The 14488-nt window shown below is 45.0% G+C and overlaps 1 protein-coding gene across 1 annotated transcript in view; it reads right to left on the reverse strand.

Annotated features, from left to right (window-relative positions):
- Positions 1–12198, reverse strand: part of LOC141217349 (uncharacterized) — a 28106-nt gene extending 15908 nt beyond the window's left edge. The window contains exon 1 of the mRNA XM_073665775.1: positions 12060–12198. Within this exon, the coding sequence (XP_073521876.1) occupies positions 12060–12198 (139 nt within the window). The remainder of the gene's footprint in view (positions 1–12059) is intronic.
- Between the last annotated feature and the right edge of the window lie 2290 nt (positions 12199–14488).

Genomic DNA, 14488 nt, shown 5'->3' on the forward strand with positions numbered 1-14488 from the left:
ATAAGACACATTTTCTTATTTTTAAAACAATTTTAAACATTTGTTTTAAGAGAAATTGGGCACAGAACATAGATGACACGGCAGGGATGGCACAGGTGCGGCTGCAACAAGAAAAACCCTGCCAGTTTAACCACTTGTTGCCGTCAAAAGCAAACATGGCATCTCAGAAGGCTTGATAGAGTTCGGCTAAATGCCCCATTTCCCCGAAATACTTGATATTATGGGGCTGCCTAGTTATTCTGATACTTAAATGCCTAATAATGGTGTCTGGGCCTGCAATGTACGAAAGTCTATTAGGCCAGGCCAGAGGAAACATCCAACAAATTACCTTTTAACATCCCCATACACATTATGGGGATGTTAAAAGACCATTACCTCTTACTATAGACTCTCTCTTCTCTTGGCATCACAGACTTGGTCCTATCCTGGATCTCTTCATACCTAACAGACAGGACATTCAACGTCTCCCACTCACACACCACCTCCTCATCTCACCCTCTATCTGTCGGTGTCCCCCAAGGTTCAGTTCTAGGACCCCTGCTCTTCTCCATCTACACCTTTGGCCTGGGACAGCTCATAGAGTCTCACAGCTTTCAGTATCACCTCTATGCTGATGACACACAGATCTACCTCTCTGGACCCGATACCTCCTCCTTACTAACCAGAATCCGACAATGTCTGTCCGCTATTTCATCCTTCTTCTCCGCCAGATTTCTAAAGCTTAACATGGAAAAACTGAATTCATCATCTTTCCCCCACCTCACTCAACGCCCCATCTGACCTATCCATCAAAGTTAATGACTGCCCATACATCTGTGACCTAGTCTCCCGGTACTTACCTGTGCGAAACCTCTGATCCTCACAAGATCTCCTTCTCTACTCCCCTCTTATCTCCTCCTCCCACAATCATATACATGATTTCTCCCGTGCATCCCACCTACTATGGAACTCTCTACCCCAACATATCAGACTCTCGCCTACCGTGGAAACCTTCAAAAGGAACCTGACGACCCACCTCTTCCGACAAGCATACAATCTGCAGTAACCAACGCTCCACCATACCGCTGCACGACCAGCTCTACCCCCACCCCTCCCTTGTAGATTGTGAGCCCTCGCAGGCAGGGTTCGCTCTCCTCCTGTACCAGTCGCTGATTCGCTTTGTTCAAGATTATTTTAAGTGTATTTGCTATGTATACCCCTTTTCACATGCAAAGCGCCATGGAATAAATGGTGCTATAATAATAGATAATAATTAGATTAAAGTTGCATGAAAGCACTGATTTCGGGGGTTTGGTGGACTTGATAATGTATTTGGGGGCCTCCCGACAGATGATGTCAGGGCAGAGAAGAATCTGGCATCCTGAATTTCAGAGGCTAATCTGTTTGTTATTCCTGTAGATAATCCTCTGCTAGAAGAGTCTGGAGGTGGCACTCTCATATAGACCGCAGGAAAGCTGGAATAATTGTGTGTATGGGGGAGTCGGAAGAGATAACCGTCTGCCAAATGACCGTTCAGCCAACACTTATCATGTGTATGGGGCTGTTAGTATTACACTGACAGGCAGTGATAATACACGGCACTACAGTAGTACAGTGCATCATCTGAGCAATCAGAGGCTTGTATGTTGTATGATCGAACTAATAAAAATTGTTTCAAAAAGTTTAAAGAAAGGTTTAACGTGAAAAATAATATCATTGTTTTTGCAACAAGAAATATCCGTCACTATGAGGAAAACAGACTCACTGCACAATGTCAGTTAAGTCACGTCCTTAACCACTTTATTACCCTATACACAGTGGCATAGGTAGAAATCACAGGTTCCACAGCAATAGCTGTAATTGGGCCCATCAATCTGAAAAGGAAAAAAAAAAGTATGTATGTATGTATGTGTATATATATATATATATATATATATATATATATATATATATATATATATATATATATATATATATATTATATATATATACACACACACATACACACAACCACACTCATTTAAAGATTTTTCTGTATTTTCATGACCATAAAAATTGGACATTCACACTGAAGGCATCAAAACTATGAATTAACACATGTGGAATTATATACTTAACAAAAAAGTGTGAAACAACTGAAAATATGTCTTATATTCTAGGTTCTTCAAAGTAGCCACCTTTTGCTTTGATGACTGCTTTGCTCACTCTTGGCATTCTCTTGATGAGCTTCAAGAGGTAGTCACCGGAAATGGTTTTCACTTCACAGGTGTGCCCTGTCAGGTTTAATAAGTGGGATTTCTTGCCTTATAAATGAGGTTGGGACCATCAGTTGTGTTGTGCAGAAGTCTGGTGGATACACAGCTGATAGTCCTACTGAATAGACTGTTAGAATTTGTATTATAGCAACAAAAAAGCAGCTAAGTAAAGAAAAACAAGTGGCCATCATTACTTTAAGAAATTAAGGTCAGTCAGTGCAAAAAATTGGGCAAACTTTGAAAGTGTCCCCAAGTGCAGTTGCAAAAACCATCAAGCGCTACAAAGAAACTGGCTCACATGAGGACCGCCCCAGGAAAGGAAGACCAAGAGTCACCTCTGCTTCTGAGGATAAGTTTATCCGAGTCACCAGCCTCAGAAATCGCAGGTTAACAGCAGCTCAGATTAGAGACCAGGTCAATGCCACACAGAGTTCTAGCAGCAGACACATCTCTTCAACAACTGTTAAGAGGAGACTTTGTGCAGCAGGCCTTCATGGTAAAATAGCTGCTGGGAAACCACTGCTAAGGACAGGCAACAAGCAGAAGAGACTTGTTTGGGCTAAAGAACACAAGGAATGGACAGTAGACCAGTGGAAATCTGTGCTTTGGTCTGATGAGTCCAAATTTGAGATCTTTGGTTCCAACCACTGTGTCTTTGTGCGATGCAGAAAAGGTGAACGGATGGACTCTACATGCCTGGTTCCCACTGTGAAGCATGGAGGAGGTGTGATGGTGCTTTGCTGGTGACACTGTTGGGGATTTATTCAAAATTGAAGGCATACTGAACCAGCATGGCTACCACAGCATCTTGCAGCAGCATGCTATTCCATCCGGTTTGCGTTTAGTTGGACCATCATTTATTTTTCAACAGGACAATGACCCCAAACACACCTCCAGGCTGTGTAAGGGCTATTTGACCAAGAAGGAGAGTGATGGGGTGCTATGCCAGATGACCTGGCCTCCACAGTCACCAGACCTGAACCCAATCGAGATGGTTTGGGGTGAGCTGGACCGCAGAGTGAAGGCAAAAGGGCGAACAAGAGCTAAGCATCTCTGGGAACTCCTTCAAGATTGTTGGAAGACCATTTCCGGTGACTACCTCTTGAAGCTCATCAAGAGAATGCCAAAAGCAGTCATCAAAGCAAAAGGGGCTACTTTGAAGAACATAGAATATAAGATATATTTTCAGTTGTTTCAGACTTTTTTGTTAAGTATATACTTCCACTTACTGGTGGCTGTCCCTCGAAAGCCCTAGTTAACCCTGATATATAGATATAAAAATACACTGATACATTAAATAGGACCAGATATGCCTCATGGTATATACACGTGCTTCTCACTAAATTAGAATATCATCAAAAAGTTAATTTAATTCAGTTTTTCAATACAAAAAGTGAAACTCATACAGTGGGTACGGAAAGTATTTAGACCCCTTTAAATTTTTCACTCTTCGTTTCATTGCAGCCATTTGGTAAATTCTAAAAAGTTCATTTTTTTTCTCATTAAAGTACACTCTGCACCCCATCTTGACTGAAAAAAAAACAGAAATGTAGAAATTTTTACAAATTTATTAAAAAAGAAAAACTGAAATATTACATGGTCATAACTATTCAGACCCTTTGCTCAGACACTCCTATTTAAGCCACATGCTGTCCATTTCCTTGTGATCCTCCTTCAGATGGTTCTACTCCTTCACTGGAGTCAAGCTGTGTTTAATTAAACTGATAGGACTTGATTTGGAAAGGCGCACACCTGTCTATATAAGACCCCACAGCTAACAGTGCATGTTAGACCAAATGAGAATCATGAGCTCAAAAGGAACTGTCCAAGGAGCTCAGAGACAGAATTGTGACAAGGCACAGATCTGGCCAAGGTTACAAAAGAATTTCTGCATTACTCAAGGTTCCTAAGAGCACAGTGGCCTCTGTAATCCTTAAATGGAAGAAGTTTGGGACCACCAGAAGTCTTCCTAGACCTGGCCGTCCAGCCAAACTGAGCAATCGTGGGAGAAGAGCCTTGGTGAGAGAGGTAAAGAAGAACCCCAAGATCACTGTGGCTGAGCTCCAGAGATGCAGTAGGGAGATGGGAGAAAGTTCCACAAAGTTAACTATCACTGCAGCCCTCCACCAGTAAGGGCTTTATGGCAGAGTGGCCCAACGGAAGCCTCTCCTCAGTGCAAGACACATGAAAGCCCTTATAGAGTTTGCTCAAAAACATATGAAGGACTCCCAGACTATGAGAAATAAGATTCTCTGGTCTGATAAGACAAAGATAGAACTTTTTGGTGATAATTCTAAGCGGTATGTGTGGAGAAAACCAGACACTGCTCATCACCTGCCCAATACAATCCCAACAATGAAACATGGTGGTGGCAGCATCATGCTATGGGGATATTTTTCAGCTGCAGGGACAGGACGACTGGTTGCAATTGAAGGAAACATGAATGCGGCCAAGTACAGAGATATCTTGGATGAAAACCTCTTCCAGAGTGCTCTGGACCTCAGACTTGGCCGAAGGTTCACCTTCCAACAAGACAATGACCCTAAGCACACAGCTAAAATAACAAAGGAGTGGCCTAAGAACATTTTGACTGGCCCAGTCAGAGCCCTGACCTAAACCCAATTGAGCATCTCTGGAGAGACCTGAAAATGGCTGTCCACCAATGTTCACCATCCAACCTGACGGAACTGGAGAGGATCTGCAAGGAAGAATGGCAGAGGATCCCCAAATCCAGGTGTGAAAAACTTGTTGCATCATTCCCAAGAAGACTCATGGCTGTACTAGCTTAAAAGAGTGCTTCTACTCAATACTGAGCAAAGGGTCTGAATACTTATGACCATGTGATATTTCAGTTTTTCTTTTTTAATAAATTTGCAAAAATTTCTACATTTGTTTTTTTTTCAGTCAAGATGGGGTGCAGAGTGGACTTTAATGAGAAAAAAAATGAACTTTTTAGAATTTACCAAATAGCTGCAATGAAACAAAGAGTGAAAAATTTAAAGGGGTCTGAATACTTTCCGTACCCACTGTATATTATATAGAGTTATTACAAACGGAGTGATCTATTTCAAGTGTTTATTTCTGTTAATGTTGCTGATTATGGATTACAGCCAACGAAAACACAAAAGTCATTATCTCAGTAAATTAAAATAATTAACAAAAAACACCTGCAAAGGCTTCCTAAGTGTTTAAAAAGGTCCCTTAGTCTATTTCATTAGGCCCCACAATCATGGGCAAGACTGCTGACGTGACAGATGTCCAGAAGGCAGACATTGACACACTCCACAAGTAGGGTAAGCCACAAAAGAAAAGGTCATTCCTAAAGAAGCTGGCTGTTCACAGAGTGCTGTATCCAAGCATATTAATGGAAAGTTGAGTTGAAGGAAAGAGTGTGGTCTAAAAAGGTGCACAAGCGACCGGGATAACCGCAGCCTTGAAAGGATTGTTGATAAAAGGCCATTCAAAAATTTGGGAGAGATTCACAAGGAGTGGACTGCTGCTGGAGTCTTTGCTTCAAGAGCCACCACATACAGATGTATCCAGGACATGGGCTACAAGTGTCGCATTCCTTGTGTCAAGACACTCATTTCCAATAGACAACGCCAGAAGCGTCTTACCTGGGCCAAGGAGAAAAAGACCTGGACTGTTACTCAGTGGTCCGAGGTGTTGTTTTCAGATGAAAGTAAATTTTGCATTTCATTTGGAAATCAAGGTCCCCGAGTCTGGAGGAAGAGTGGAGAGGCCACAATCCAAGCTGCTTGAGGACTAGTGCGAAGTTTCCACAATCAGTGATGGTTTGGGGAGCCATGTCATCTGCTGGTGGAGGTCCACTGTGTTTTATCAAGACCAAAGTCAGCGCAGCCGTCTACCAGGAAATTTTAGAGCACTTCACGCTTCCCTCTGCTGACAAGCTTTTTGGAGATGGAAATTTCACTCTCCAGCAGGACTTGGCCCCTGTCCACACTGCCAAAAGTACCAATACCTGGTTTACACACAACAGTATCACTGTGCTTGATTGGCCATCAAACTTGCCTGACCTTAACCCCATAGAGAATCTATGGAGTATTGTCAAGAGGAAGATGAGACACCAGACCCAACAATGCTGTCGAGCTGAAGGCTGCTATCAAAGCAACCTGGGCTTCCATAACACCTCAGCAGTGCCACAGGCTGATCGCCTCCATGCCACGCCGCATTGATGCAGTAATTGATGCAAAAGGAGCCCGACCAAGTATTGAGGGCATTTACTGAACATACATTTCAGGAGGCCAATATTTCGGATTTTAAAATCATTTTTCAAGCTGGTGTTATAAAGTATTCTAATTTACTGAGATAATGACTTTTTGATGGTATTTTAATTTAGTAAGAAGCACTTGTACCGTGGGGAAAATAAGTATTCGATACACTGCCGATTTTACAAGTTTTCCCACCTACAAAGAATGGAGAGGTCTGTAATTTTTATCATAGCTACACTTCAACTGTAAGAGACAGAATCTAAAAATAAAAAACAGAAAATCCCATTGTATAATTTTTAAATTGCATTTTATTGCATGAAATAAGTATCTGATCACCTACCAACCACCAAGAATTCGGACTCTCACAGACCTGTTAGTTTTTCTTTAACCCCTTAAGGACCCTGGGATTTTCCATTTTCGTTTTTTTGCTCTCCTTGTTCCCAGAGGTATAGCATTTTTATTGTTTGGTCAATATGGTCGTGTGAGAGCTTATTTTTTGTGGTATGAGTTGTACTTTTGAACGACATCACTGGTTTTACCATATCGTGTACGGGAAAACAGGAAAAAATTTCCAAGTGGGGTGACATTGCAAAAAAAGTGCAATACCACAGATGTTTGGTTTTTTTTTTTAATTTTTTTTACCACGTTCACTGAATGCAAAAACTGACCGGCCATTCTTATTCTTCAGGTCATTACAAGTTCGTAGACACCAAACATGTATAGGTTCTTTTTTATTTAAGTGGTGCAAAAAAATTCCAAAGTTTGGTAAAAAAAGTTTTTAAAAAAATGGCGCCATATTCCAAGACGCCTCCATTTTTCGAGATCTGGGGCCGGGTCAGGGCTTACTTTTTGCGCGCTGAGCTGAAGCTTTTATTGATACCATTTTGGAGTAAATCTGATGTTTTGATCGCCCATTATTGCATTTTATTGCAATGTTGAGGAGACCAAAAAACATAATACTGGCGTTTAGATTTTTTTTTCTCGCTACGCCGTTTACCGTTCGGATTAATTCTTATTTTATATTGATAGATCGGGCGATTCTGAACGCGGAGATACCAAATATGTGTATGTGGGTTTTTTTTTAATTATTTTATTTTGAATGGGGCGAAAGGGGGGTGATTTAAACTTTTATATTTTTTTTAAAAACATTTTTTTTCACTTTTTGCTTGCGTCTATAGTCTCCATAGGAGACTAGAAGCAGCAACTGTCTGATCGCCTCTGCTACATAGAGGTGATGAACAGATCACCTCCATGTAGCAGAAATGGTCCTGTGCTATGAGCGCCGACCACTAGGTGGCGCTCATAGCGATCAGCACATGACAACCACTGTCTGCTGCAGACCCAGGGTTGTCATGCCCACGCATCGGTGACCCGCGATCACGTGACGGGGTCACCGATGGGCGGGGTAAGTGAAGCGCTTCCGGCGAGGCAATGTTAAATGCCGCTGTCAGAGATTGACAGCGGCATTTAACTAGTTAACAGCCACGGGTGTAAGAATCAGCTGACATGTGCCCAGTTCAGTGCGGGCTCAGCGCCGGAGCCCGCGCTGAACAGGGGGTGACAGCCTGGTGCATACTAATATGTCCCAGGCTGTAAAGTGGTTAAGAAGCCCTCCTGCTCTGCACTCATTACCTGTATTAATTGCACCTGTTTGAACTCGTTACCTGTATAAAAGACAAATGTCTACATAAGCAATCAATCACACTCCAACCTCTCCAACATGGTCAAGACCAAAGAGCTAAGGGACAAAATTGTAGACCTGCCCAAGGCTGGGATGGTCTACTGGACAATAGGCAAACAGCCTAGTGAGAAGGCAACAACTGTTGGCACAATTATTAGAAAATGGAATAAACACAAGATGGCTGTCAATCTTCCTCGGTCTGGGGCTCCATGCAAGATCTCGCCTCATGGGGTAAGGACGATTTTGAGAAAGGTCAGGAATCATCTCATAACTACATGGGAGGACCTGGTCATTGACCTGAATAGAGCTGGGACCACAAACATTACTGTTAGTAACACACTATGTCATCATAGATTAAAACCCTGCAGGGCACGCAAGGTCCTCCTGCTCACGCCAGCACATGTCCAGGCCAGTTTGAAGTTTGTCAATGACCATCTGCATGAATCAGAGGAGGCATGGGAGGTCAGGTGGTCAGATGAGACCAAAATAGAACTTTTTGGTATAAACTACACTCGCAGTGTTTGGAGGAAGTTGAAGGATGACTACAACTCCAAGAACACCAACCCAACTGTGAAGCAGGGTGAGAGAAACATCATACTTTTAGGGTGCTTTTTCTGCAAAGGGTACAGGACGACGGCACCATATAGAAGGGAGGGTGGACAGGATCATATATCGAGAGATTTTGGCCAACAACTTCCTTCCCTCAGTAAGAGAATTGATGACGGGTCGTGGCTGGGTCTTCCAGCATGACAATGAGTCGAAGCACACAGCTAAGGAAACTAAGAAGTGGCTCTGTACGCATTTCAAGGTCCTGGAGTGTTCTAGCCAGTCTCCAGACCTGAATCCAATAGAAAATCTTTGGAGGGAGCTGAAACTTCATGTTACCAAGCGACAGCCCCGAAACCTGAAAGATCTGGAGAAGATCTGTATGGAGGAGGGGGCCAAAATCCCTGCTGCAGTGTGTGCAAACTTGGTCAAGAACTACAGGAAACGTCTGACCTCTAATTGCAAACAAAGGTTTCTGTGCCAAATATTAAGTTCTGTTTTTCTATTGTATTAAATCCGTATTGCATGCAATAAAATGCAAATTAACTATGTAAAAATCATAATGTGATTTTCTGGATTTTTTTTTTTTAGATTCTGTCTCACAGTTGAAGTGTACCTACGCTAAAAATTGCAGACCTCTCAATTCTTTGTAGGTGGGAAAACTTGCAAAATCGGCAGTGTATAAAATATTTATTTAGACAGAAGACCCAGGTGCCTTCTGTCACCACTGCCATTTGGGGACACCGCATGGTTTCACATCTTGCTGGGAACCCCGCAGGCAGCCTCCTGTGGTCATTTCACCTTTTCAGATTGGGGGAATATCTCTCCCTTCAGGGAGATCTGGATGGCTCATGTGGACATCGACTCTCTGACCCAGGTATATCTCTGGGTCATAATATGGAATGCCCTCTAGTGGCCGGGCATATACTTGCGCTCTTTTGTCGACAATTTATTTCAGGTCTTCAGAGCAACCTTTAAAAAACAACATGATACTCGCTTACCATGTTGCCCATACAGCCTGATTAGTCGTCCAGGTCATAGTTGGCGCAAAAACTTTTCTTTTTGTAAAGAGGCATAATTTGCTTTTCGCTGAGGGTCTAACTGCTGGTGTCGCTGTTCCATTGGACAGAACCTGGCAGAGGTCATATTACATATTATACAGAGCAGTAAAAATGCTCCTCTTACAAATTTTGAGGATTATTTTTAGCCAAGGAAAAGGACATAATTTGCAGTAACTCAAATCTAGAGTACATGGATATAAGTTGTGGTAAGATGATTCACTCGGCCACTTTCGGAAGTAGACTGGGGAACAGATTTCTCTCTGCAGGCTTTATTGTATGGCATAAAGCCCTGCAGCTCCAGCAAAAGAAACACAGCCTTACTGGCAAAGCTACAAAACAAAAGATAAATGATAGGACAGGTTCGCCCACACAGGTTGTAGCCCAGCCTTTAGCTCCTTCCTGAGCTATGGCATTTCAGTCTGGAGACCTTGCCTCTCCAAACTCAACAACAGAAAAAAAAATAGTGACTGAGCATTTAAGCTTGATCAGCAACACCCTGAGGGGAGGTAGGGTGAATGACTTCTCACCCTCTTTGCCATTCACATAAAACCACACCCTTTAGGGGAGTTAACCCCCAACATATAACATGCTGGAGGAAAGTTTGCAGGTTTCAGTTCACACAGGTTAGCAGCCGAAGTGACAACCTCCCCTCGCATATAACACCAGTGACTGTGTCACATGTTCGCCCCCTCTGCCCAAAGCTGGGGGTTTGGGCACCTTCAGACACCAGTCAGGGAATTCTAGACAGGGCATCATCGTTCCCATGCAACTTACCAGGCCTATGCTCCACATGAAAATTAAAGTCTGGAAGACCTAAGAACCATCTAGTTACCCTACCATTTTTACCCCTCTTTTCCCTCAACCATCTCAAAGGGGCATGGTCTGACACTAATTTAAACTTCTGGCCTAGTAGGTAATATCACAGTGTATCTAAGGCCAATTTTATGGCTAAACACTCTTTTTCTACTATTGCGTAGTTGTTCTCGCAGGACAAGAGCTTCTGGCTCAGATAGAGGATGGGATGTTCTTCTCCATTTATCTCTTGAGAGAGTACGGCTCCTAGACCAACCTCTGAAGCGTCTGTCTGGGCCACAAATTCTTTCTTAAAGTCTGGTGCGACCAGGACCGGCTGCTTACACAGTGCTAGCTTCAACTGTTGAAACGCGATCTCTGTTTCCTCCGTCCACTTCACCATGGTTGATCTGGTGCCTTTTAAGAGGTATGTAAGTGGCGCGGCCATCATGGCAAAGCTTGGGATAAACCGCCGGTAATATCCCACCATTCCCAGGAACAATCTCACTTGATTCTTGGAGAGCGGTTGCTGACAGGTCTGGATTGCCTCCACTTTATTGACTTGTGGGTTTATTTGGCCTCTCTAGATGACATAGCTCAAGTACTTGGCTTCCTCTTTTCCAATTGGCACATTTGCTCGGATTTTAGTAAATCCCGCCTTCCTCAGAGCATCCAGAATGGCCTGTAGTTTAGGTAAATGACTAGCCCAGTCTGGGCTAAAGACTACAGTGTCATCAAGGTAGACTGCGGCATACTCCTTATGTGGGGCTATGATCTGATCCATAGCCCTCTGGAAGGTGTCTGGGGCCCCCTGTAGTCCGAACGGCATACGAGTGTATTGAAAGCACCCATGAGGTGTCGAGAAAGCTGTCTTCTCCTTGGCCGTCTGGGACATAAGGATCTTCCAATAGCACTTTGTTTGGTTGAGGGTGGTAATATACCTCGCTGGTCCCAGCCTCTCGATGAGCTCGTCGACGTGGGGCATCACACTTGGACACCTCATTCAGCCGGTGGTAGTCGTCACAAAACCTCCACTCTCCGTTGGGTTTTGGCACGAGGACGATGGGGCTCAACCATCCACTTTGACTCCTCTATCACTCCGAGGTCTAACATCCTCTTCACCTTGGCCGAAATCACCTCCTGGCGTGCTTCAGGAATCCTTTACGGCTTCAGGTTCACCATTACATGCGGCTCATTTAACACATTATGTTCTACCACCTGGGTATACCCCAGCAAGTCAGAGAACAGGTCCCGATTCTGCTGGAGAAGTTCTCGACACTTTGCTTCTGGGCTGGCAAAAGGGTCTTCGCTATCGTGACATCTTCGACCGGACCTTCGGGAGTGGCTCCCAGGCAAGGAGTTCTAACGGGTTCCCAATGCCGCCACGACTTGAGCAGGTTTACATGGTACACCTGGTGTGGTTTTCTTCAGCCAGGCTGATGGACTCTGTAGTTCACTTCACTGAGTTTCTCCACCACCTCATAAGGTCCTTGCCACTTGGCCAGGAGCTTACTTTCAACGGTGGGAATGAGAACCAAAACGCGATCCAGAGGCTGGAACTGTCTCAGTCTTGCCGACCAGTTAAAGACCCTCGCGTGGGCTTCCTGCTCCTGAAGGAGATGTTCCTTCCCGATGGGCATCATCTTCGCCATTCTCCCCTGTAACTGGACTACATGTTCAATGATTCTCCGGTGGGGTGTGACCTCGGCCTCCCAGGTTTCCTTGGCAATGTCAAGGAGACCTCCTGGATGCCGTCCATACAGGAGCTCAACTGGAGAGAAGCCAGTGGAGGCTTGAGGAACTTATATGATGGAGAAAAGTAGAAATCGGAGCAGGTCTGTCAAAATCTCTTTTGGCAGACCTGTCCGAGCAAAAATATGGACCAGCTCTTGGTCTATACTTTTACTGGATGAGTTCCTTAGGGGTACCGGGTCGCATAGTCCATGACCACCAGGATATATTGGTGGCCCTAGGCCAATTTAACTAAGGGACCCACGAGGTCCATGGCAATCCTCTCAAATAGGACCTCTATCATAGGTAGTAGAACTAAGGGACTGCGGAAGAGGGAGGTTGGCACGGTTATCTGGCAGGTGGGGCAGGACCTACAAATAGTTTAAGATTTCCCAGTAACATTCTGGCCAATAGAACCTCCTCATTATTCTCTCCTGGGTTTTCTCAACTGTTGCTGTCCCGCCAGGATATGTGAGTTGGCCATGTCTAATACCCTCCGACGGTATGACCCTGGAACTAACAGCTGTTCCACTACCTCTTCACCATTTAGTTAGTCACCCAGTATAAAAGCTCCCCCTGAACTGGAAAGTGTGGGTACCTGGTGTCCGCCCCCGGCACTTGAGCAACACCATTATAAACAGTAAAATTGTTTCACGCCCCTTTCAAGGTCACTTCCCGAACTTGAGCTGACCCAAAGTTCTCTCCGGGCACCTCCAATTCAGAGAGGTCGGCCACCTTGGTCACAGTCTGGTCCTCGTCGCCGGCAAGGAGACACAGTGGGAACTCATCCACTTCCGATGTCGACCGGGGTATTTCTCTCGGGTCCTGGCTTTTGTCCACGTAACTCAGTCTCGATCCCTTCCCCCACAAGTCCCAGAACAAGAGAAAATCACGCTCCAATATGACGGGATGTATCAGGTCCTTGACCACCCCCTCGTGGGATTGGGCGCCACAGTCTGTTCCAACTGTCACTCTGGCCACCGGGTAGTTCTTGGCGTCCCCATGTATGCAGCAGACGCCCACAGATTTGGTAGGGATCCAGACTCCCATAGTCCAACAACCCCAGGACCATCACCCCATTAACAGAAATGGCACACGCCTGCAGCCCCTCGCTGGGTTGACAGTCCACACTGCAGGCTGGGTAAGCATAATATGAACCTTGTCTGCCTAGGCTGCAGTCCACTGACTCAACTGATGTATGACACTGGGCGGCTACGTGTCCTGGATTGTGACACGGCCAACAGATTACATCCTTAACAGTCCTTGCGGCACCTTCAGTGGAAGTGGGGCGCCCCCCAGTTGTGGCTCTGAACCCCTTCCGTAGTAAACCCACCCCCTTTTGGGCACTCCAGAACAGGGAGGGATTTTTCGACCATTTGGTACCTCTCTACCAGACCCACAAGGTCGTCGGTGTTCCGAGGGTTGCCCTGGGCAACCCAGGTCTGCACCGGCCTGGGTAGGGAATGGATGAACCTGTTCATCACCACACGCTCAACCATATGGGCAGGAGAGGAAGACTGTGACTGCAACCACATCTGGACTAGATGTAGCAAGTCAAACATCTGTGAGCGTGGAGGTTTGTCGCCAGCATACGCCCAGTGGTGGACCCTTTGCGCTTTGTCAGAAAGTCACTCCTGAGCGCACCAATATCTCGGTTTTCAATTTGGCGTATTCCTTTGCGTCTTGTAAAGTCAGATCATAATAGGCCTTCTGCGGCTCCTCGGTCAAATATGGCGCCAAAACTTCCGCCCACTGCTCCAGTGGCAATCTCTCCCATTCCGCCACCCTCTCAAAAACAGTCAGGAACGCCTCAACATCATCCCCCGGGGTCATCTTCTATAATGCTCTCCTTACTCTCTCCAGTAGGTAACTAATTAAAAATGGTTACCTACAGGCCAGCTATTTAAACTGTGGTTTTCCGTCACACGTATCACATATCACTGCGGTTCAAATCCAGCCATTTGTACTGAACGTGGAAAATATTGTCCTCCATTTAAAATGGGCAAGGCGCGTGGCAAGGGACGGGAAAGTGGACGTGATGGTGACGATGGTGCATGCAGAGGACGAGGACAAAGACGAGGACAAGGCCGAGGCCGTGGGCTAGCTGAAATTGTGCCACAACACCCACATCTTCTCGCTCGACCTTCCTGTCCCAATTAATAGAGGACCGCAGAACCGCACTATCGAACAAAGAACAGTGTGAAAAGGTTA

The sequence above is a fragment of the Phyllobates terribilis genome, unplaced genomic scaffold (genome assembly GCF_046119375.1).
Source record: "Phyllobates terribilis strain yellow unplaced genomic scaffold, ASM4611937v1 Scaffold_238__1_contigs__length_3037890, whole genome shotgun sequence".
Classification (NCBI taxonomy): domain Eukaryota; kingdom Metazoa; phylum Chordata; class Amphibia; order Anura; family Dendrobatidae; genus Phyllobates; species Phyllobates terribilis.